Consider the following 24,713-nt stretch of genomic DNA (forward strand, 5'->3'; position numbering starts at 1 on the left):
TGCTGCCGCTACTGAAAGATAGAGCTCTGGCCTAGGGTGTGGCTTAAGGACTCTATAGCGCCACCTAGCAACGCGTTGTCTGTTGTGGTTGACACATACATTCAAGAAAATGAACCAAATTTTGTGGGCTTCTGTGTTATTGCTACCGCTAGTCAAAGACAGAGCTCTGGCCTCGGGTGTGGCTTAGGGACTCTATAGCCCCACCTAGCTTATTGTCTGTTGTGGTTGACACATACATTCACGAAAATGAACCAAATTTGGTGGGCATGTGCATTATTGCTACCGCTAGTCAGGGATAGAGCTCTGGCCTAGGGTGTGGCTTAGGGACTCTATAGCGCCACCTAGCGTATTGTCTGTTGTAGTTGACACACACATTCATGAAAATGAGCCAAATTTGGTGGGCTTGTGTGTTATTGCTATCGATAGTCAGAGATAGAGCTCTGGCGTAGGGTGTGGCTTAGGGACTCTATAGCGCCACCTAGCGTGTTGTCTGTTGTGGTTGACACATACATTCAGGAAAATTGACCACATTTGGTGGGCATGTGTGTTGCTCATGCACATGCCCACCAACACGCACATGTTGCTTTGTTAGATTCCGAAATGTCACAGGTCTCCGCACCGCTGGTGCTCGGGCCCGCCATCGCCGCTTGCGGCTATATTTAGGGCCCGAGCACCGAGGTGCGGCCGCTGAAGCAGCGGCTGCACCGTAGGTGCAAGGCCCTATTGTTTTTGCTCAGATTATTATTAGGGCCCGAGCACCGAGGTGCGGCCGCTGTAGCAGCGGCTGCACCGTAGGTGCAAGGCCCTATTGTTTTTGCTCAGATTATTATTATTATTAGGGCCCGAGCACCGAGGTGCGGCCACTGAAAGTGGCTGCACCGTAGGTGCAAGGCCCTATTGTTTTTGCTCAGATTATTATTAGGGCCCGAGCACCGAGGTGCGGCCACTGAAAGTGGCTGCACCGTAGGTGCAAGGCCCTATTGTTTTTGCTCAGATTATTATTATTATTAGGGCCCGAGCACCGAGGTGCGGCCGCTGTAGCAGCGGCTGCACCGTAGGTGCAAGGCCCTATTGCTTCTGCTCAGATTATTATTATTATGTCTGTGGAATCTTCTTACAGGTCATGTTTGGCCTTTTTTCACCAACTTGGCATGCTCTAAAACTCTTGAAATTTGGCAGTAAGATGTGGAATTGGTAACGCTACTCAGACACAGAGCTCTGGCCAAGGGTGTGGCTCAGGGACTCTATAGCGCCACCTACCGCGCTGTCTGTTGTGGTTGACACGTGCATGTACGAAAATGAACCAAATTTGGTAGGCAGATGTGTTGCATGAATCTGAACAACTTTCACATTTACACTACATAGTGAATCTTAAACAAATTTGAGTTATGATTATGATTATGATTTTTGCACATCATGTATTTTGAAACACTTCTCCTAGACGGTTTATCGAAATCATGTCATATCAGCACTAAAATGATCTTGAGGGGTTGCCCGAGAGGAATTGCGAACAGATTTTTGAATTTCAAAAGTATATCGAGTTGGCGAAGGTTTGAATTATGGCGTTTTATTAAGAAACAGGAAGTTGGTGTTATAGGCAGAAAAAAGGCTATGAATTGGATGTAATTTGGCAGCTACATGTGGAATTGCTTCTGCTAGTCAGAGACAGAGCTCTGGCCTAAGATGTGGCTTTGGGACTCTATAGCGCCACCTAGCAGCACCTTATCTGTTGTGGTTGACACAAACATTCACGAAAATGAACCAAATTTGGTGGACTTGTGTGTTATTGCTATGGCTAGTCAGAGACAGAGCTTTGGCATAGGGTGTGGCGTAGGGACTCTATAGCGCCACCTACTGCGTTGTCTGTTGTGGTTGACACAAATATTCACGAAAATTAACCAAATTTGGTGGGCTTGTGTGTTATTGCTATCGGTAGTCAGAGACAGAGCTTTGGCATAGGGCGTAGCGTAGGGACTCTATAGCGCCACCTAGTGTGATGTCTCTTGTGGTTGACACAAACATTCACCAAAATGAACAAAATTTGGTGGGCATGTGTGTTATTGCTAAAGTTATTCAGAGACAGAGCTCTGGCTTCGGGTGTGGCTTAGGGACTCTATAGCGCCACCTAGTGCATTGTCTGTTGTGGTTGACACATACATTCACGAAAATGAACCAAATTTGGTTGGCATATGTGTTATTGCTATAGCTATTCAGAGACAGCGCTCTGGCCAAGGGTGTCTTAGGGACTGTATAGCACCACCTAGCGCATTGTCTGTTGTGGTTGACACATACATTCACGAAAATGAACCAAATTTGGTGGGCTTGTGCGTTATTGCTATCGATAGTCAGAGATAGAGCTCTGGCCTAGGGTGTGGCTTAGGGACTCTATAGCGCCACCTAGCGCATTGTCTGTTGTGGTTGACACGTACATTCACCCAAATGAACCAAATTTGGTGAGCATGTGTGTTATTGCTATAGTTATTCAGAGACAGAGCTCTGGCCTCGGGTGTGGCTTAGGGACTCTATAGCGCCACCTAGCGTGTTGTCTGTTGTGGTTGACACATACATTCAGGAAAATTGACCAAATTTGGTGGGCATGTGTGTTGCTCATGCACATGCCCACCAACACGCACATGTTGCTTTGATAGATTCCGAAATGTCACAGGTCTCCGCACCGCAGGTGCTCGGGCCCGCCATCGCCGCTTGCGGCTATATTTATTATAGTTTTTTCCTCCTTACCTGTCCCACGGCCTTTTGGCCCTTTTTCACCAACTTGGCATGCTCTAAAACTCTTGAAATTTGGCAGATACGTGTGGAATTGGTAAAACTACTCGGAGACTGAGATCTGGCCTAGGGTGTGGCTCAGGGACTCTATAGCGCCACCTATCGCGCTGTCTGTTGTGGTTGACACACGCATTCACGAAAATGGCCCAGATTTGGTGGGCATGTGTGTTCTATTAATCTGAACAACTTTTACATTTATACTCTATAGTAAATATTAGAAGAATTTGAGTTATGATTATGATTATGATTTTTGCACATCATGTATTTTGAAACACTCCTCCTAGACGGTTTATCGAAATCATGTCATTTTAGCAGTAAAATGATCTTGAGGGGTTGCCCAAGAGAAATTGCGACCAGATTTTTGAATTTCAAAAGTATATTGAAATGGCGAAGGTTTGAATTATGGCGTCTAATTAAAGAAACAGGAAGTTGGTGTTATAGGCAGAAAACAGTGACTAATTTGGTTGTAATTTGGCAGCTACATGTGGAATTGCTACTGCTACTCTGAGACAGAGCGCTGGCCTAAGGTGTGGCTTAAGGACTCTATAGCGCCACCTAGCAGCACGTTGTCTGTTGTGGTTGACACATACATCCACGAAAATGAACCAAATTTGGTGGACTTGTGTGTTATTGCTACTGCCAGTCAGACAGAGCTTTGGCCCAAGGTGTGGCTTAGGGACTCTATAGCGCCACCTAGCACATTGTTTGTTGTGGTTGACACATACAGTACATTGAAGAAAATGAACCAAATTTGGTGGGCTTGTGTGTTATTGCTATCACTAGTCAGAGACAGAGCTCTGGCCTAGGGTGTGGCTTAGGGATTCTATAGCGCCACCTAGTGTATAGTTTGTTGAGGTTGACACATAATTCACGAAAATGAACCAAATTTAGTGGACTTTTTTCGTATTGCTATCGCTAGTCAGAGACGGAGCTCAGGCCTAGGGTGTGGCTTAGGGACTCTATAGCGCCACCTAGCGTGTTGTCTGTTGTGGTTGACACATACATTCACGAAAATTAACCACATTTAGTGGGCATGTGTGTTGCTCATGCACATGCACACCAACCCACACATGTTGCTTTGATAGATTCCGAAATGTCACGGGTCCGCACCGCAGGTGCTCGGGCCCGCCATCGCCGCTTGCGGCTATATTTATTATTATTATTATTATTATTATTATTATAGTTTTTTCCTCCTTACCTGTCCCACGGCCTTTTGGCCCTTTTTCACCAACTTGGCATGCTCTAAAACTCTTGAAATTTGGCAGATACGTGTGGAATTGGTAAAACTACTCGGAGACTGAGATCTGGCCTAGGGTGTGGCTCAGGGACTCTATAGCGCCACCTATCGCGCTGTCTGTTGTGGTTGACACACGCATTCACGAAAATGGCCCAGATTTGGTGGGCATGTGTGTTCTATTAATCTGAACAACTTTTACATTTATACTCTATAGTAAATATTAGAAGAATTTGAGTTATGATTATGATTATGATTTTTGCACATCATGTATTTTGAAACACTCCTCCTAGACGGTTTATCGAAATCATGTCATTTTAGCAGTAAAATGATCTTGAGGGGTTGCCCAAGAGAAATTGCGACCAGATTTTTGAATTTCAAAAGTATATTGAAATGGCGAAGGTTTGAATTATGGCGTCTAATTAAAGAAACAGGAAGTTGGTGTTATAGGCAGAAAACAGTGACTAATTTGGTTGTAATTTGGCAGCTACATGTGGAATTGCTACTGCTACTCTGAGACAGAGCGCTGGCCTAAGGTGTGGCTTAAGGACTCTATAGCGCCACCTAGCAGCACGTTGTCTGTTGTGGTTGACACATACATCCACGAAAATGAACCAAATTTGGTGGACTTGTGTGTTATTGCTACTGCCAGTCAGACAGAGCTTTGGCCCAAGGTGTGGCTTAGGGACTCTATAGCGCCACCTAGCACATTGTTTGTTGTGGTTGACACATACAGTACATTGAAGAAAATGAACCAAATTTGGTGGGCTTGTGTGTTATTGCTATCACTAGTCAGAGACAGAGCTCTGGCCTAGGGTGTGGCTTAGGGATTCTATAGCGCCACCTAGTGTATAGTTTGTTGAGGTTGACACATAATTCACGAAAATGAACCAAATTTAGTGGACTTTTTTCGTATTGCTATCGCTAGTCAGAGACGGAGCTCAGGCCTAGGGTGTGGCTTAGGGACTCTATAGCGCCACCTAGCGTGTTGTCTGTTGTGGTTGACACATACATTCACGAAAATTAACCACATTTAGTGGGCATGTGTGTTGCTCATGCACATGCACACCAACCCACACATGTTGCTTTGATAGATTCCGAAATGTCACGGGTCCGCACCGCAGGTGCTCGGGCCCGCCATCGCCGCTTGCGGCTATATTTATTAGTTTTATTTTGTTTTCTTTAGCACACAATGACATTTCAACCGTGTGGTCTTCTTCAGATTCATTCTACTGAGGCCTTGACACACACCAGGAAGCCAGACTTGGTGATAGCCTCAGGCACAGGCGGTGGTGATCTTTCATCAGGTGAGTACCGAGTATCTGAAGAAGGGGAAAACCTAAAGCTAAGAATCCTGAGAACACTTCCTACCGTCAGGAATGTTGGAGAGACCGGTCTTGGACCAGACGTTTGATCACAGATAAGACTATGATAGGCCCCGGCAGTGGCGCAACTGGCTGGGGCACCTGCACCGTACGCCGGCGACCCGGGTTCGATTCCCGCCCCCAGTCCTTTCCGGATCCCACCCCGACTCTCTCTCCCACTCACTTCCTGTCATTCTCTCAACTGTCCTGTCCAATTAAAGGCATAAAAAGCCCAAAAAATAATCTTAAAAAAAAAATAAAAAAAAAAAGATAAGACTATGATATGACCGTACAGGCTAATCGGCCCTTACAGCCACAGTCTGTTCTCCGTAGGTTCTGTAACCTACATTTACATTGACTTTAATCGACTAATTATTTAAACCTATCACTTCACAACTCAACAGACAAGACTAAAGAGAAACAGGTGGTTTATCCTGGAGAGAGTTAAAGGGACAGTAACAGGTGGTTTATCCTGGAGAGAGAGAGTGAAAAGGGAAAGGACAGAGAGCAGGCAGGAAGAAAAGAGGAGGAAGCATTTGAAACTTTCCCCAGTGAGATATGTGAAATATGTCTGCACCTTCAAACGAACTCTGGTGCGATCCAACTGGTGAGAAAGCAAACCTGAAATGAACAAGTCCAACGGCCTACTTGTAATGAATTATGGGAGTTAAGATCATTGAATTGTGGATGAAATCAGGCACATTTTATTTCCTAAATAAATGGCATGCATGCAAGATTGATGATGTGAAAGAGGTACAAATAATGTTTCATTGATGTGAGGTCGGCTTAGTAGGCTCAGGGATGGATTAGTATTATTTGTGATGCATATATTTAAAATATGACTAGAAAATACAAAATATTATTTTGTCATTTGTATTTAGAAATTGCCTTCATATTCTGTATCAAAATACTGTTTCATATTTTTTAAATACTTTATAGGGTGATGACATCATAAAACTTGAAATGATGGATGCAACCTGGACTCTGCTATGATCAATACTCTGATCAATACCAACTATAATCCAGTCACGTCTGCTGTAGCTCAGCCTTGCTGCTGGAAGCTAGCCTACAGGGACTATTTTCAGGTGCTGCAGGATATCATTGTGCTGCTGGAAGCTAGCCTACAGGGACTATTTTCAGCTGCTGCATGATATCATTGTGCTGCTGTGCCCATGGTGTTCCTTGATTATTATGCTGGAATGAATGTATAATTCCATGTCAAATCAGCCTAGAAAATCGCCATGTTTCATTTCCGTTGGTCTTATTACACTTTCCAACTTGAGTGGAGACAAGTTTTGAATAGGACAATTTAAATGACCTATGCTACTGTAGGCTGGAGCTAAAACTGATATTGTGAGACTCAGAGAACGGCTGGATGAACTGGAGAAAGGTACAAATCTGTTATTTAACTTATTTAGAGGTGTCTTTGTGCTATCAGCATTGCACAATAGATTTTCCTACAGCTCCGAGACCAGTTGGAGCAGTCATGGGTGTTGCTGAGATTGTTTTGGGTGACAGGTATGTTGTTAATTATTGGGATGGGCAAGAAGTTGTTAGATATTTCAGTTGGATTGCCTGCAGCTAATTGAATGATGGCTCAGCATTCTCCTGCAAGCACTCCTGCCTGGAGCCACAGTGTACAATGTCCCATATGTCTTTCAACATGTTATGGTATGTCCCATATGTCTTTCAACATGTTATGGTATGTCCCATATGTCTTTCAACATGTTATGGTATGTCCCATATGTCTTTCAACATGTTATGGTATGTCTTCCCCACAGTGTACAATGTCCCATATGTCTTTCAACATGTTATGGTATGTCTTCCCCACAGTGTACAATGTCCCATATGTCTTTCAACATGTTATGGTATGTCCCATATGTCTTTCAACATGTTATGGTATGTCTTCCCCACAGTGTACAATGTCCCATATGTCTTTCAACATGTTATGGTATGTCTTCCCCACAGTGTACAATGTCCCATATGTCTTTCAACATGTTATGGTATGTCCCATATGTCTTTCAACATGTTATGGTATGTCCCATATGTCTTTCAACATGTTATGGTATGTCTTCCCCACAACTGAACGACAACGCTTTCCACACACATTGCAGTATGTGACAATACAAATGCAATTGTGTTTTGGGCTCTGAAGTGACAACATCATGGTAATAGTGTCCTAGTGTACTAACACAATACAAATGCAATTGTGTTTTGGGCTCTAACGTGACAACATCATGGTACTAGTGTCCTAGTGTACTAACACAATACAAATGCAATTGTGTTTTGGGCTCTAAAGTGACAACATCATGGTAATAATGTCCTAGTGTAGTCTGCCACAGGGTTCTGTGGACATGCAACTGTAGTGAGAGACCGCACAGTCAAGGTTCAAGGTTCAAGGTACTTTATTGCCATTTATGTAAAAAACATATAGGAATTTGTTTCAGCAATACAGTGTGTGTTTTCTTCAATACATATAGTGCAGCTAGACAAAGACAGTGATGACACAACAGACAGACAACAGTGCATAGATACTGTGGAGGTAGTGCTGATATTAATAATAGTAAAGTGCAATGGGATGGGCATCAGTCATGATCATAGTTCAATGTCCAAGTGACACTCAGATGACACTCAGTGGGGTAGGGGTGGTGGTAAAGGACCAGCCGCATTAGTCAGTCTGACGGCTGTGGGGAAGAAGCTGAGGCGGTGGCGGGTCGTCCTGGTCCTGGGCACCCGCAGCCTTCTCCCAGAGGGGAGGATGGAAAACAGGCAGTTCCCTGGGTGTGTGGGATCAGCTATGATCTTACTTGCCCTCTTCAGTGCCCTGGTGTCATGGAGGGACTTAAGAGAGGGCAAGGGAGTGCCAATCACCCTCTCTGCTGACTTGATCACCCGCTGCAGCTTGGCCTGGTCCTTGGCCGCTGCAGCAGGGAACCAGGTGATTATGGAGTGTGTGAGAATGGACTCAATGATGGTGGTGTAGAACTGAGTCATGATGGGCCTCGGCAGCTTGAATTTCTTCAGCTGCCGGAGGAAGTACATCCGTTTATGGGCTTTATTGAGGAGTCACAGAGCCCTCCCCTTCAGAAGGCCTGCAAATCCAAGCTGTACTCACAGAGAGACAGGTATCCTTCACATACCGTATCCCCCACACATTTCTCCTGCCCTGCAAATCCAAGCTGTACTCACAGAGAGACAGGTATCCTTCACATACCGTATCCCCCACACACCTCCTGCCCTGCAAATCCAAGCTGTACTCACAGAGAGACAGGTATCCTTCACATACCGTATCCCCCACACACTTCTCCTGCCCTGCAAATCCAAGCTGTACTCACAGAGAGACAGGTATCCTTCACACACCGTATCCCCCACACACTTCTCCTGCCCTGCAAATCCAAGCTGTACTCACAGAGAGACAGGTATCCTTCACATACCGTATCCCCCACACACTTCTCCTGCCCTGCAAATCCAAGCTGTACTCACAGAGAGACAGGTATCCTTCACATACCGTATCCCCCACACACTTCTCCTGCCCTGCAAATCCAAGCTGTACTCACAGAGAGACAGGTATCCTTCACATACCGTATCCCCCACACACTTCTCCTGCCCTGCAAATCCAAGCTGTACTCACAGAGAGACAGGTATCCTTCACATACCGTATCCCCCACACACTTCTCCTGCCCTGCAAATCCAAGCTGTACTCACAGAGAGACAGGTATCCTTCACATACCGTATCCCCCACACACTTCTCCTGCCCTGCAAATCCAAGCTGTACTCACAGAGAGACAGGTATCCTTCACATACCGTATCCCCCACACACTTCTCCTGCCCTGCAAATCCAAGCTGTACTCACAGAGAGACAGGTATCCTTCACATACCGTATCCCCCACACACTTCTCCTGCCCTGCAAATCCAAGCTGTACTCACAGAGAGACAGGTATCCTTCACATACCGTATCCCCCACACACTTCTCCTGCCCTGCAAATCCAAGCTGTACTCACAGAGAGACAGGTATCCTTCACATACCGTATCCCCCACACACTTCTCCTGCCCTGCAAATCCAAGCTGTACTCACAGAGAGACAGGTATCCTTCACATACCGTATCCCCCACACACTTCTCCTGCCCTGCAAATCCAAGCTGTACTCACAGAGAGACAGGTATCCTTCACATACCGTATCCCCCACACACTTCTCCTGCCCTGCAAATCCAAGCTGTACTCACAGAGAGACAGGTATCCTTCACATACCGTATCCCCCACACACTTCTCCTGCCCTGCAAATCCAAGCTGTACTCACAGAGAGACAGGTATCCTTCACATACCGTATCCCCCACACACTTCTCCTGCCCTGCAAATCCAAGCTGTACTCACAGAGAGACAGGTATCCTTCACATACCGTATCCCCCACACACTTCTCCTGCCCTGCAAATCCAAGCTGTACTCACAGAGAGACAGGTATCCTTCACATACCGTATCCCCCACACACTTCTCCTGCCCTGCAAATCCAAGCTGTACTCACAGAGAGACAGGTATCCTTCACATACCGTATCCCCCACACACTTCTCCTGCCCTGTAAAGTCATGCCTCATCCATATCTGGTGCCCCACACACAGGTCAACTTAAGCTGGTGCGGTTCATACCACAGGCACACACTGGGCATGCCTTGGATGGCCCCACAGCAAGCAAGGCCACTTCTTACTGTACACCATGAATAGGGCTCGGGCACACGCGTTGCATTCTGGGAATATTGCCGCCATGTTGGTAGCGCACCGAACGTAAATAATCCATTCTTTCAGATGCAGAAGACAAGAAGCAGAAAATTTAGAGTATTAGCGATTCTTTTCCTCTTGCGATCGTGGGTTGCGCTGTTACACCCCACTACACAGCAACATACGACCAAGAAGGCAAAAACTAAGCAACAGGAACACACTAACAGGTGGGAGTAAATCCTTACAAGGCGCATAGTAAACTAAGGAGTGAGGCTGCCAACATGGCTGCCCGCGAAGTCTTCACGTCACGATCCCGAGCCCTATAGTGAGAGGAGAGAAGGGTCACCCCATTTGCCCTTGAACTTGGGCCTGTGAGGTAGTCTGGTTTTCACCATACTAAACTCAATCTTTTAAGATTGAACATTAGTCTGGCGAGGCTGCGCTTTGTTTCTACTGAACTTCGCGTCGCTTAAGTTTCGTTATCGTCGCATCACCGGCAAATAGCGCGCCAGGACTAGAGTTCTGGCTGTTTCTGATTGGAGCCAAAGGCAGTTCTGGCAGTAAACAGCGAAAATAGATCTGCTGGTATCCAGCCTGAGCTGCCGGGCGAAATTCAAAGTCACCCAGCCTAGCACACACACACACACACACACACACACACAGACACAGACACAGACACACACACACACACACACACACACACACACACACACACACACACACACACAGACACAGACACAGACACAGACACACACACACACACACACACACACACACACACACACACACACACACACACACACACACACACACACACACACACACACAGGGTTCACCCAGCCCACCTGTGAGGTACTACAGCTGTAGTCAGAGGCAGGATGTGTCACTGCAGCCTCTAGCCGCTACACATATCAGTGTTGTTCTCCTCCTTGCTGCAGTTAAGCTAATTCTGACACTTCTTTGGTGTTAAAGCCAACAATGTGCTTTCATCTTTCCTGAAAATCCCAGACAAACATGATGACAAAAACATGTCTAGTTGGCTGTGGTGAACAATAACACAAAAGAGACCTACATCAAACCACTCCAGTCAGAAATAAGATCGGGACCTTATTCAACATATCATTTGCAAACTGGTAAACATTTACAATATCCATTAAGATTACGTCTGGATTTACAAATAATAAAGGGAAGTGTAAATAATGTTTTTTTTACTTTACTAAAATATTGTCAAAAGTTGTAAATATTCCTAGAGTAGGCCTATCGTGGTGCCATGGACTCCTGTTCTAATCCTATGATATCATTCATTTGAATGGACATATAGGTTCCATATTTGTATGTTGTTGCCATATGGCAACAATTATATTTAATGAAGCGTATTAATAGGCTAAATGTGTGGGATTTTTAAAAAGCTGATTTGCAAAGTGTTCCCTTGAAAAAAGCATTTAGAGTATTTTCAAAATACAAATATACACTATTTAATAGTACTAGGCCTATTTGATACATAATGGTTAGTGTATTTTATAGTTTATTTTGATAAAGGGTTGTTGAGGCTATTAGTTATTTTATTTTTCAGCTCAAAATATCTGCCCATAACTTAGTAGTGATTGGGCAACTGCAAAACAAATGCGTCAAAGTTTCGCTATGAGCCTTATAAGAAGTGCATATATCCTCAGTATCACAATATTTAGAAACAAGAACATGTACTGGATAGATTGTGCACAAGATTTTAAAGTGCACGTCTGACTTTGTAACTTAATGTATACAATACTTGACGGCAGTTAACCAGGATTTCCGCCAGTTAACCCTCATGTTGTCCTCAAATCTTACCGACGTTCGTTGTCCTTGGGGTCAATTTGACCCCAGCTAAAAAAAACTCTCAAAAAGTTATTAAAATATTTTTTTTTGTGGTAGGTACTTAACAAGAGTGTAATAACCACCATCAAAAGCCCTACAAAACAATCCCACCCCCCCACACCCCTTTATGAACCCTGGAACCCTGACTGGCAATATGGCCAATCCAGTGTCAACAGCCCAAAGGCTGACTTTTTGGACTTTTTCAGACCTGCCAAAATAACTTATATGTAATATGTACTTGTATATGCAATAATGATAATAACTACATGTTCTCATACTATTACAATAATGATATCCATAATTTGTCAAATATTCATTTTCATCATGTTTCATAAAAATGGGGTCAAATTGACCCCAATACCACCAACGTAACTATTTTTTTACAGGACATTGGAAACTATTTTTGTGCAAATGTCATGTTTACTCTGTTGTACCCTTCAAATGAGGAAAAGTCATGAAACTTGAAGCAAAACAAAAAAAGTGAACCATATATTTTATGATGTCAAACACTGCTTGGGGTCAAATTGACCCCAAGGACAACATAAGGGTTAATGGGCCCAATTATGGCATCCCAGAAGAACTTGCCCTTGGAGAGATCATATTTCTTTCCTGAAGCATGACTCCAATATACCGCACTTCTTGTCAGTAATAGGAACTCCATTTAGTGAAAGTGTAGGTAGAATATATTAACTGCATTATAACAAAGATGACTTTTAGGTAGCTGTAACAAGCCAGAAGGGATACCCTTTGTTACCAACTTATATTGTTTGAAAGGTAGAGGGATACAATGTTGACTTGAGCCATGAATTGTTCATAAGACAACACATCCCCTTTGCCATCTAACAAGTCCACAACACGATTGATACCCTTTTCATACCAGTTTTGAAGAAAGAGTAGATTTGTTCTTGCTGATGATCTTGTTCTTCCAAAGAAAGGCACTGTGTGGGGAGAAAGTGTAGCCTGACCAGCTGCCGCTAGGGGCGTCTAGATTTCTAGGCTTGAGAAATTGTGCAGGTGGCAGATTTTCCAAAAATAGCAGTGCTTGTTGGTGAAATTTGGACAACTTAATTGGAAGTTTGGGTATCAAGTCATCACATTGCAACAGGAAATGTATACCAGCAACCATGCTAAAGACATTATGCTGAATAAAGTTCCAAATCATGAGAGGATTACACACACGTCTCTTAATCCAGTTCCCTTTAAAGGAATGATTCAGGTCAATAAAGTTCACTGCCTCAAGTCCACCCTCTCCTTTACAGTTAGTGATTACCCCTTTTTTTGAGTTTAGCTGCTCTGTTCTTCCAAATTGAATTAAATAATAGCTTATTTATGTCTTTAGAAATAAAATGATTAACAAAAAGACAGAGAAAGGGATAAACAAAATGTGATAAATCGTCCAAAAACAGACATCTTCACTAACCAACTATGCAGTTTCATTTTAGACATTTTTAACCTGGAGGAAACATGAGATTTTGTCTTTTAGTATTGCTATTAGTGATATGTGTACCCAAATACTTCACTACAGAGTGCACAGCTGTTACAGGTAGAAGCCTCTGCATTCTGTGTAAGGGTAGCAAATTGCATTTGTTTAAATTAATAGTTAAACCAGAGGCCTTTGGAATCTTCCACTAAAGCAGTGACTTTAGGAATCATCAACCAATTGAGAAATTGTCAACTCTTTACCAAAAATGTCAATACCTGAGATGCTGTTTTCTTCGCATATGCTTATAGAAAGTCAACAACCATCGAAAAAATAGACATCCCTGTCGTACTCCATGATTGATTCTGAATCTTTGTGAAGTGTTAATTCCAAGAATAACTACACTATTTATATTATTATAAAACATTTATACCACATTAATAAAGCTGTCACCAAAACCAAAAACTCGGAGTGAAGAACACCATTTCAGTTACGGATTTTAATCGGGTTTTTTTCACTGTTCTAACTCTGGGGGTGACCGAGACTGGCTTAATTTCATTTTTGGGTGGCGTATTCCTTTACTGTAACATGGTTCAGCACCACATCTCCCTCTAGTGGAAGAAGTAAAGCACAGCAGGCCTCCTCATTTAGAAGAAGCTTTATAGATGGTTACTGTAACATGGTTCAGCACCACATCACCCTCTAGTGGAGGAAGTACAGCAGGCCTCCTCATTTAGAAGAAGCTTTATTGATACATGAATGAGAACAATGGGGAGGGAATGAAACACGAAAATAACTCTTGACGGTCTTTTAACAAAACCCCTAACCAAAGGGTAGGGTTCTGACTTTATTGAGTACGACACAAAATAATAAAACAAATAAAATGCCTTCTCACTCTCAATCTGCAAAGTCTGAAGTCCAAAAAGAAAGATTTCAAGGGGGGTCATTTTCATACAGTTCTGTTCAATCAGTAAGTATCTTTCAAAGCACATTTCAAAAACATAATACACTCATATTTTAAACAAGCCATTTTAAGTCTAAGCAAAAACACTTTTCATTTTAAGCAAATATTCTTTAAGTCAAAGCAGTCCCACACAGGTAATCTATTATTGCAGCATTCGCACATTTTTATTTGTTTAAGAGCAAGCTGGATTTAAGCGGTTATATGAAGTGATATGCTCAGCAGATCTATGTCCGTACTATCAGACTTGTCCAGGGCTGATGTGTTGGCCCTCTGCTCCAGCACACTGGCAGCATCAGCACAGAGCAGTATGGAGCCTTGTGCTGTCAGGGCTGATGGCTGCTGATTGGTGTTGCTGCTGATGGTCATGTGACCCAGTCAGGCCAATGGGAGGAACCTTTTATCTCCAATGATGCGCATCACAGGTACACACAGGGACAGCACAGGAACATGACAACATCAACAGTCTCATACTGTATGTGGAAGAACACACAACTGAAACATCACAACATCAACTAATCATGAACAAATCTAAAGTTCTGAATCCAACACTCTCAGTGCTGGGACATACACATCCAAAGTTCTGAATCCAACACTCTCAGTGCTGGGACATACACATCTAAAGTTCTGAATCAACACTCTCAGTGCTGGGACATACACATCTAAAGTTCTGAATGCAACACTCTCAGTGCTGGACATACACATCTAAAGTTCTGAATCAACACTCTCAGTGCTGGGACATACACATCTAAAGTTCTGAATCAACACTCTCAGTGCTGGACATACACATCTAAAGTTCTGAATCAACACTCTCAGTGCTGGACATACACATCTAAAGTTCTGAATCAACACTCTCAGTGCTGGGACATACACATCTAAAGTTCTGAATGCAACACTCTCAGTGCTGGACATACACATCTAAAGTTCTGAATCCAACACTCTCAGTGCTGGGACATACACATCTAAAGTTCTGAATCAACACTCTCAGTGCTGGACATACACATCTAAAGTTCTGAATCCAACACTCTCAGTGCTGGACATACACATCTAAAGTTCTGAATCCAACACTCCCAGTGCTGGGACATACACATCTAAAGTTCTGAATCAACACTCTCAGTGCTGGGACATACACATCTAAAGTTCTGAATCAACACTCTCAGTGCTGGATGGCAGATCACAGTAAAACACATTTCTTCTTCTTCTTCTTCTTCTTCTGCTGCTGGTTGTGTTGGACTGCTGCAGCGTGCTCTTCTGCTGCCGTCTCTTCATCAGTGTGGAGATGTGAGGAAGATCCCTCCCTCTCTCGTTCATTTACCTCTGAGCCTCCTTTACCCTCCTCTTCTTCACCTCCGTCTTCTTCACTTCCGTCATCACTCTCCTCTTCGTCACTCTCCTCTCCTCATCCGCCCCTCGTCTTTTTTCAGTGTAAGACTCTCCCTTCATTGTAATCACCCACAGTTCATTACAGCTGAGGTCTCTGTCCTTAAACTCAGTGCACTTCTCAGTGGCTTTACAGCAGCGCTTCCTGTGGATTTAAAAACCAGGGAGTTATTTTATTTTATTAGTTTATTACGCACGCACGCACGCACACACACACACACACACACACACACACACACACACACACACACACACACACACACACACAGACACACGCACACACACACACACACACAGACACACACACACACAGACAGACACACAGACACACACACACACACACACACAGGGTTAATCTGTCCACATTAAAGGTGAGATCCTAAATAGACGAGTGCAGTAACTGTAATTTGGTCTCTTCATGCTGTAATTCACAGACTGCTGCTGCAGATCAGGTCCGTTATAAGATAAAATCATGATTATAATTCTGTAGAACTCATTAAAGTTCAGTAATAACATAAACAGCAAAAAGGAATCACATTTGTGTGTCCATTTCAACTTTCTTTTAACGTTTACTCACTTTTGTCTTAGCTACTGAAACATGGATTTCAATACCATGTGAATGTATTTAGTTCATGCAGACCAGATAATGATTGATGATTGATGACTTTAGTCATTGGCAGGCCTGGCAAAGTGACTATGTAGCCCATTACGCCATTGCTGAGGTTGTAGATGCAGTACCTCAATATGACCACTAGAGTGTAGTGTTTGCCATTGAATGAGAGTGGGTTTGTGACTATTACTGAAAATGGATGGATTAGAGTTGTAATTTGAAAACATGTGTGTTTATATAACATTGAATTTAAATCATGTTTAATATGTGACCACTTTATAGATACATAAACATGTATCACAAACTATGATTTAGGATCCAAAGATGCATGCATGTGGTTAATTATTACATTCTTACTTAATGCTTAGTTGTCTTGTTGCATTCAGCAATTATATTCAGCATCATACTAACTAGTAATCAGTAATCTATTTATTTGCAGTGTAATACCATCTTATGAAAATTAAATGGGGAAAAAAAATCCCATTTCATATGCAGAGGCCCTTTCTAGGAGATTTACATTTCTATCCAGTTTATCCAAAAATGTTGATCGTTGCCCAGCCCTAATTTTTATTCAGTGATTTGTGAGTCCATTCATAAACCACCAACAAGTAAACTGTAAAATTACCCTGTAAGTATGATGGCACAGTCTGGGATCTGAGCCTCCTGCAGTAAGCGGATCCCCTCCTCCAGCAACAAACCTTCTTCCCACTCAAAACTCTCATCATAGACAGCGGCTTTAAACCTGTTGAATGAGACACACCTTATCAGGTACAGACTCAGACTCACAAGCGACTGATCACAGTTTTTACACATGAGGGTCAATAAGCTGACCTCCTCTAGACTGGGACAGGCGTGGACGAGGGAGAGGATCCTGATCCAAAACTCCCAACGGCGCCTCTTTCAGAGTGTTCAGAGTGGCTTCTATTAGTTTACTGTGTGTGATGAGAGGTGGGGTCAGCACCCCTCACCCCAAAACAAATCCAGTGATGGACAAACACCAGCAGCTCAGGAACTCCCCAAATCACACATGTCTGACATCATCATGACACTAGTCTCTAAACAGTTAAACAAATTTCACATCATGAAAACTGATAACTGCTACATGACTGTGGACGTGAAGGCTACGTTCAGATGTTAAAGTGAGTGTCTCAGATCATAAACTAACTGTGAGCAGAGTGGTTTTGGCTGCAACCCTAGACATTACACCACATCATATTATTATGACACTAATCTCTGAAGTGTTTTAAATTGGAACACAAACTGGTGACTATCATCCATATGTTCAGCTGTGATTAGATTGTGTGAATGTGAATGAGTATGTGTCTCAGGTGTAGAGACACATGGAAGGTCCAGTATTCCTGGCTACAATCCCATCAGATTGTGTTGTGGTAAAAATACAGTATTAATCTAGCCTGGCAAGCCAAACTACACAGAAATGTACAGTCTGGGGTCGGACCATTCACAGAGTTGAAGCCTGTGGGTGGGATGAACAGTTGTCTTTCAAACTGCCTCTGCACGTAATAGGCCAGCATTTGTGACCAATCGTAGCCGGTCGGCAAAACGACAACAGGGCTGCCAAGTTTCAGAAAATTGCAAGCGACAGTGAGATAAGTTCGTCGAACATTTTTTTGACTGTCTGTCACACTCAAAGCGTGACACTTGGCAGCTCCGATTAGAGTCGCTTTTTCAAGTGTGAACTTACCAAGACAGAGGCAAATAGATGTTACACAGCTCTGCAACAAGTATAGGACAATGATAGACGTAGCAGCCTTAACGTTAACTTGGAAACTCTAAGAGAAACAGCGAATCAACAGTGAAGAAAATCTAGCAAGCAGGAGAACGTTTTAAATCTAATTATCGGAGTCGGCGCTGTTGTGTGTGAAAGATAAGTTAGATGCCAAGACCCGCCTTTCGTTGCTTCTGTTTTGTTTATTGCGTGATGCCTTCGGGCTCAAGGACTCCGTACACAGATAGAGCGTTCTGATTGGCTAGGCTGAACTTGAGCCTGGCGCAGGCTTGTCCTCAACGGTGCGACCCTAGACCATCCCGTTAGGCAAAAATATTTTTGGCTGCTAGGGTGCGTCTAGATTTCTAGGCTAGTATTAATCCACAAAGAGGCAAAAAGTGCGCACAGGCAGGCCGACCGTACGGAAGTGTACAAAGCTTTATTCACGACGCCAGAGACAGGTTACAAACACACAAGCATCCATAGGCGAGCATGAGAGCAACAAGTCTACCCTAAACAAAGTCTCACCATTATGTAGCTATTAAGGGCTAAACAGGCTATTTAGGGATTACATGAGACTAAAAGAATGTCATGATTAAAAAGAAAAAGGAAACTATCACTATCACTCCAGACACCCCAAGAGAGTTGACCTCAGAGGTCATGGACAAGGGGATCGCTTCCAGACTCCTAAGGAAGGGTGGCTTCAAAGAAAAGAGAAACATAACATGATTAAGTTTTTAACAGCTGTTTCTATACTCAGTTCTAAGCAGACATTTACTATAACAGCTATATATTGTTTAATTACTGGAAAGTTCCCCAGTGTCTACAGTATTTGTAGGGCATCAGTAAGATGATTAAGGTGTGAAAAGGTGTCTCAGGTGTAGTATAGAGACACATGGAGGGTCCAGTATTCCTGGCTACAATTCCATCAGGTTGTGTGTACAGTATTTGTAGGGCATCAGTAAGATGATCATAAAAGGTGTCTCTTACACTGCTGCCTCTAGACTGGGGCAGGTGTGGACGAGTTGGAGGATCCCGGTGGCCCAGATCTCAGTCAAGCAGCTCACATGCAGAACCACCTCCTTCAGATCAGGCAGAGAGGCCAGCGAGGACAACAGAGCATCCACACACTCATTATGCTCTAGACTCCTACACACTCACACACACACACACACACACACACACACACACACACACACACACATACAGAGAGAGACAGAGAGTGGTCTCTTAGAAACACACAAAAAGGAACTCAATGTTATCATATGCTGATAATGGTCTTGGCTTGACACACACACACACACACACACACACACACACAAACGGAGTGGTCTCTTAGAAACACTTCAAACAGAACCCAGTGTTACCATATACTCATTATGCTCTTGACTCAAAAAACACAAACACACACACGCACACACACATACACACATAGTGGTCTCTAAAGGCCTAAACACACCAACTGGACCGGCCGACCGTCGGCAGAAAAGCAGTCGGACTATCAGTCAGGCTCTCGTCTCCCCTGGTCAGTCAAAACCGCCGATTGTACGTTCTGCCCCTGAGCGAAGTGTGATACATTACCCATAACTGCATACACACACACACACACGCGGAGTGGTCTCGTAGAAACACTTCAAAAGGAATCCAGTGTTACCACATGCTCATTATACTCTTGACCCATACACACACACACACACACACACACACACACACAAACTCACACAGACACACACACATATGTATAACCGCACGCTCATTATATTTTTGACTGATACACCCACGCACGCACGCACGCACGCACGCACGCACGCACGCACGCACGCACGCACGCACGCACGCACGCACGCACGCACGCACGCACGCACACACGCACGCACACACAAAGTGGTCTCGTAGAAACACTTCAAAAGGAACCCAGTGTTACCACATGCTCTTTACTCATACTCATACACAAACACACACACACACACACACACACACACACACACACACATATGTATAACCACATGCTCATTAGATTTGTGACTGACACACACACAGAGTGGTCATAATGCCACACATCATATGCTCATAACGCTCTTGACTCCACACACAGAAACACACACACACACACACACACACACACACACACACACACACACACACACAGTGGACTCTTAGAAACAAACAAAAAGGAACTCAGTGTTATCATATGCTCATAATGGTCTCGATTCAAACACACACACACACACACACACACAAACCATTCTTAGACATTCATGAAAAGACATACAGAGCCATCTTCCTATTTGTAATGTTATCAAAACCATAAAAATGTCATTCTCACTTGTCTGTGAAACGTCTCAGCTGATGGAACCTGTGGAGGATCTCCCTCAGTGTGATGTCAGAGATCTGTGAGGGGAACCACAGATGTAGACGCAGTCCAGAGGATTCAGATTCAGGAGAGGAATCTCCAGAGTGGATCATCGTCAGACTGTAACCCAGGGAAGGGAAGGAATAGAAGATTGACCATTTCCATACTCACATACACATGACCACATAGCACACATTTCCTTTAGTTCTAACTTGTACTGACTAAATGTGTCTCCTGTATAATTGTTATTTGGAAAGTGAATTACAATGTAGCTTAATGAGAAAGTGAAAGTGACACACCTGAAATCTCCCCCCACTCTTCCCATCTTGAGAACAGAACAGAGACTGTCAGCTGTATCAGCCCCCTTCAGTAGGCGCACCCTGCCAATCAGAACAGTGAGTCAGGTGAAGCACAGCACAGAGGATCCAAATGCACAGTGTGTCACATTCTGTGAACTGATGAGTGAGTGAGGAGCGGAGACACACAAACACACACTCTCTTTCTCTCTCTCACACACACACAGACACACACACACAAACACACACTCTCTGTCTCTCTCTCTCTCTGACACACAGACACACAGACACACAGACACACACACACACACACACACACACACACACACATTCACACTCTCTCTCTCTCTTTTTAACACACACACACACACACACACTCTCTCTCTCTCTCTCTCTCTCCGTCTCTCAGACACACACACACACACACACACACACACACACACACACACACACAAACACACACACACACACACACACACACACACACACACACACACACACACTCACACACACACACACACACACACACACACACACACACACACACACACAGAGTGATCTCTTGGAAACACAACTCAGCTCAGAGACTCCTCAGCTGTCAGCACAGCTGTGAACTGTGACAAGCAAAGCACAGCTGAGCTGAACCATCAACAAAGCACAGAGGAACCATATGCACACCTTCCCCCAGTGACATTCACCACATTCATTCTTATTCAGAGTCCAGTTTGTCTAAGAGAGTTTATGCATTTTATTTTGTAAACAAAACTGTAGGGAGGGGATGACAGAGGAGTCAAACCATTTATTTATTTTGAAAGCAAAACTCCCAGTGATGTCCCTCTATCAGAGGTCTATTAGTTTCTATTAGTTGACTGTGTGTGATGAGAGGTGGGTCAGCACTCCTCAGCCCAAAACAAACAGCAGCAGCACAGGACCTGATGGTATTTCATACAGATTTGACCTTCAACTCCTCTCTGGAGACCTGCTGGAGGCTAAACACATTCCTCTTTAAAGTGCATGGAGGTCCATCTGCCTGATGAGAGGGGACCTGTGAAGTGTTTCTTACCCCACAAACTCTGTGTTCTGTGTGGTGTTGTAGAACTGCAGGAGCCTCTCAGCAGTGGTGATGCTGATGGTCTTCACAAAGAGCCAAACTGTACCCACAGACTTCTGCCTGTAGAGGGCGCTGAGGACCTGCTGCACACTCTCCTCTGACAGACTGCTGTTCAACACACTGGAACACACAACACACACATGTGACTGTGCTGATTCATGGTTCATTCACCAGCTGATTCATGATTCACTTCTAGTGCAACACAGTCATTTCAATTAGTATGTGTATAATGACCAGGCATCAACTTAACACAATGTAACACAACACAAATATGTGACTGTACTGCTTCAAGGTTCTGTGCTCTGTAACTGTGTGTATACCTAGTATGTGTGTGTGCACCTGTGTGTGTGTGTGTGTGTGTGTGTGTGTGTGTGTGTGTGTGTGTGTACAGTATGTGTGCTTCTGTGTGTGTGAGGGTGAGTGTGTGTGTACTGTATGTATCTGTGTGTACCTGTGTGGAAGTGTGTTAGTTTGTCTATGTCCATATATCTGGACTCATGTATGCCCCAATGGTACCCTTACAATAGCACTTCCAATGCCCACAGCTATTCTCAAACACTTCTCCCTCTCCCACCAGAGGAAAACGGTGTCTGAATTAAAACCCTCTACATACCCTGTAGACCCCATCCCTCCCTGGGTTATAAAAGATGTGCTTGACCATGTGGGTCTCACCATTCTATCCATCATAAATAGCTCCCTCACCTCTGGTCAAGTACATCACAGCTATACAACCTCTTAACTAAGAAGCCCAAACTCATCCTCACAGATCCAAATAACTACAGAACATTTCAAAACTATCTAAGCTGCTAGAACATATTGTCTTCCAGCAGTTTCAGTCCTAACACAACATAATAGTTTCAACATGTCTCAGTCTTATTTCAACAGTCTTTGGTATTAATCTGGTTTCCGTGCATGTGTAGCAGGTTGGGTTACTGTCTCTGCTCCCTTGATTTGTCTGGATTGGCGGAGCTGCAGGGGTGGACCCAGGCAGCCTGATATGTAGGAATGCAACTGCCACCTGGACGTGCTACGTCTCTTCCTACTTCCAGGGCGCCTGTTTCCAGTGGTGGCCAGAATAAGTTCACTCCCACACCGTTTGGTTGCAGCATGTACTGTATATTTGGCCGTCTCCTTACTGGCACGATTGGCTTCTATTTGCAACTTGCTTCTCTCCTTTTGATTTTAAGTGTTCAACTTCACACTATAATCTTATTTCTAGATTTAATTATCTTAATTCAAGAAATCTTGTCAAGTGAAATTATCTTGCTGCATGGACAGATAATTTCACTCGTTTTGAGTACCTTTTACCTCAGATTCCGTGTTTACCATGTCCTTGTTTTTAGACACCCTTTTTTGCAGTGTGATTCACACGATTTAGCTGACCACAGTGTGTACAATATATCTCTACGCCTCCTTATCATAGCCTGCTGGCTCATATTATTAACCCTTTTGGCGCGATTGGGTTCTGTTTGAACCTGCTTCTCACTGTGTTACCTGCATGTCTGTTCTGTGGGGTTTTGTCTGTGGTGTACTTTACTCAAGTGTGGAGTTATTTAACTGTGTTTGTGTACTTCACCAAAGTGTGCCTCTATAATTGTGGAATAGTGTCTTCTTTTGCGTGTGTGTGTGTGTGTGTGTGTGTGTGTGCGTGCCTGCGTGCGTGCGTGTGTGTACAGTATGTGCGCTCATACAGTTACACAGTGTTCAACTTCACACCATAATCTTATTTCTAGAATTAATTCGCTCGGGCACACATGTGGTGTGTATCCTGCGGACCCCTTCCTGCTGGCAGTGGTCAGCCTCTGGCCTGCTCCACTTCCCGTTTCCTAAAGAGCTGACCACTGGCCCAGGCATTGTGCTCTAGCAGCTGTGCAGCCCTGCTGGTTGCTGTATACATATGTACAGTATGTATGTACGTATGTATGCGTGGATGCAGGTTAGCATGGTACGTATGGTAATGATGGTACTGTGTTTTCCATCTGTGTCAGTGTTGGTTGCTGTGGCCTCCCCTCTGGGTTGTGGTCTGTGATTTTGGTCTATGAAGTTATGAAGTTGTAAAGGTTTAAAGTATCATGAGATGTAGATGTAGGGTCTAGACACTCACCATAGCAGGGCTCAATCGGAGGGGTGGGATGAACTTGTCTTTCAAATTCCCTCTCCACGCAATAAGACAGAGCTAAATGAATCATCTTGTTGTTTTCAAGTAGCAGGATGCTTAACGGTCGCCGCTTCTGGTCGCAGGTCAGTTGTCATTATGTTAAGCTCGCCTACCGACTCTAAACATTGCCCAGTCGAAGTTTCATTTCTCCCGAGTTGCTAGACTACCCTGGGCAGCAAATTAGATTTGAAAATCAGGCACTGCGCTGAAGTGGTTTGCCTCCTTCCTAGAAAGATGAATTCCTTCAGTCCTCTTTAAAGGGATATTCCGCCATTTGTGGAAATACGCTCATTTTCCACCTTCCCTCGAGCAAAACAATCGATATTTACCTTGCTCCCGTTCATCCAGCCATTCTGTGAGTCTGGCGATACAACTTTTAGCTTCAGCCTAGCATAGATCATTGAATCGGATTAGACCATTAGCTTCTCGCCTGCTAGCTTCATGTTTAAAAGTGACTAAGATTTCTGGTAATTTTCCCATTTAAAACGTGTCTCCTCTCAAGTTAGAAAGTGCAATAAGACCAACTGAAAATGAAACCTGGCGTTTTTCTAGGCTGATTTGACATGGAACTACACTCTCATCTGGCGTAATAATCAAGGCAACTTGCAGCTACTGGCACTACTACTGCTTGTTGTCTATGGGGACTATTTTCAAATGCTGCGTACGATATCACTGCGCCTATGGTACGTTTGCAAGTTGCCTTGATTATTACACCAGATGAGAGTGTAGTTCCATGTCAAATCAGCCTAGAAA

At 43.8% G+C, this 24,713-nt stretch overlaps 1 protein-coding gene across 3 annotated transcripts in view; it reads right to left on the reverse strand.

Annotated features, from left to right (window-relative positions):
* Positions 1–14,169: 14,169 nt before the first annotated feature.
* Positions 14,170–24,713, reverse strand: part of LOC134069757 (NACHT, LRR and PYD domains-containing protein 1 homolog) — a 124,927-nt gene continuing 114,383 nt past the window's right edge. For all 3 annotated transcript variants that reach the window (XM_062525819.1, XM_062525820.1, XM_062525818.1), the window contains exons 7-12: positions 21,755–21,922; positions 20,695–20,775; positions 20,369–20,515; positions 19,033–19,191; positions 16,942–17,058; positions 14,170–15,851 (exon numbers count right to left, since the gene is read on the reverse strand). In XM_062525819.1, the coding sequence (XP_062381803.1) occupies positions 15,638–15,851; positions 16,942–17,058; positions 19,033–19,191; positions 20,369–20,515; positions 20,695–20,775; positions 21,755–21,922 (886 nt within the window). In that variant the 3' untranslated portion in view covers positions 14,170–15,637. The remainder of the gene's footprint in view (positions 15,852–16,941; positions 17,059–19,032; positions 19,192–20,368; positions 20,516–20,694; positions 20,776–21,754; positions 21,923–24,713) is intronic.

Source organism: Sardina pilchardus, chromosome 22 (genome assembly GCF_963854185.1).
Source record: "Sardina pilchardus chromosome 22, fSarPil1.1, whole genome shotgun sequence".
NCBI lineage: Eukaryota > Metazoa > Chordata > Actinopteri > Clupeiformes > Clupeidae > Sardina > Sardina pilchardus.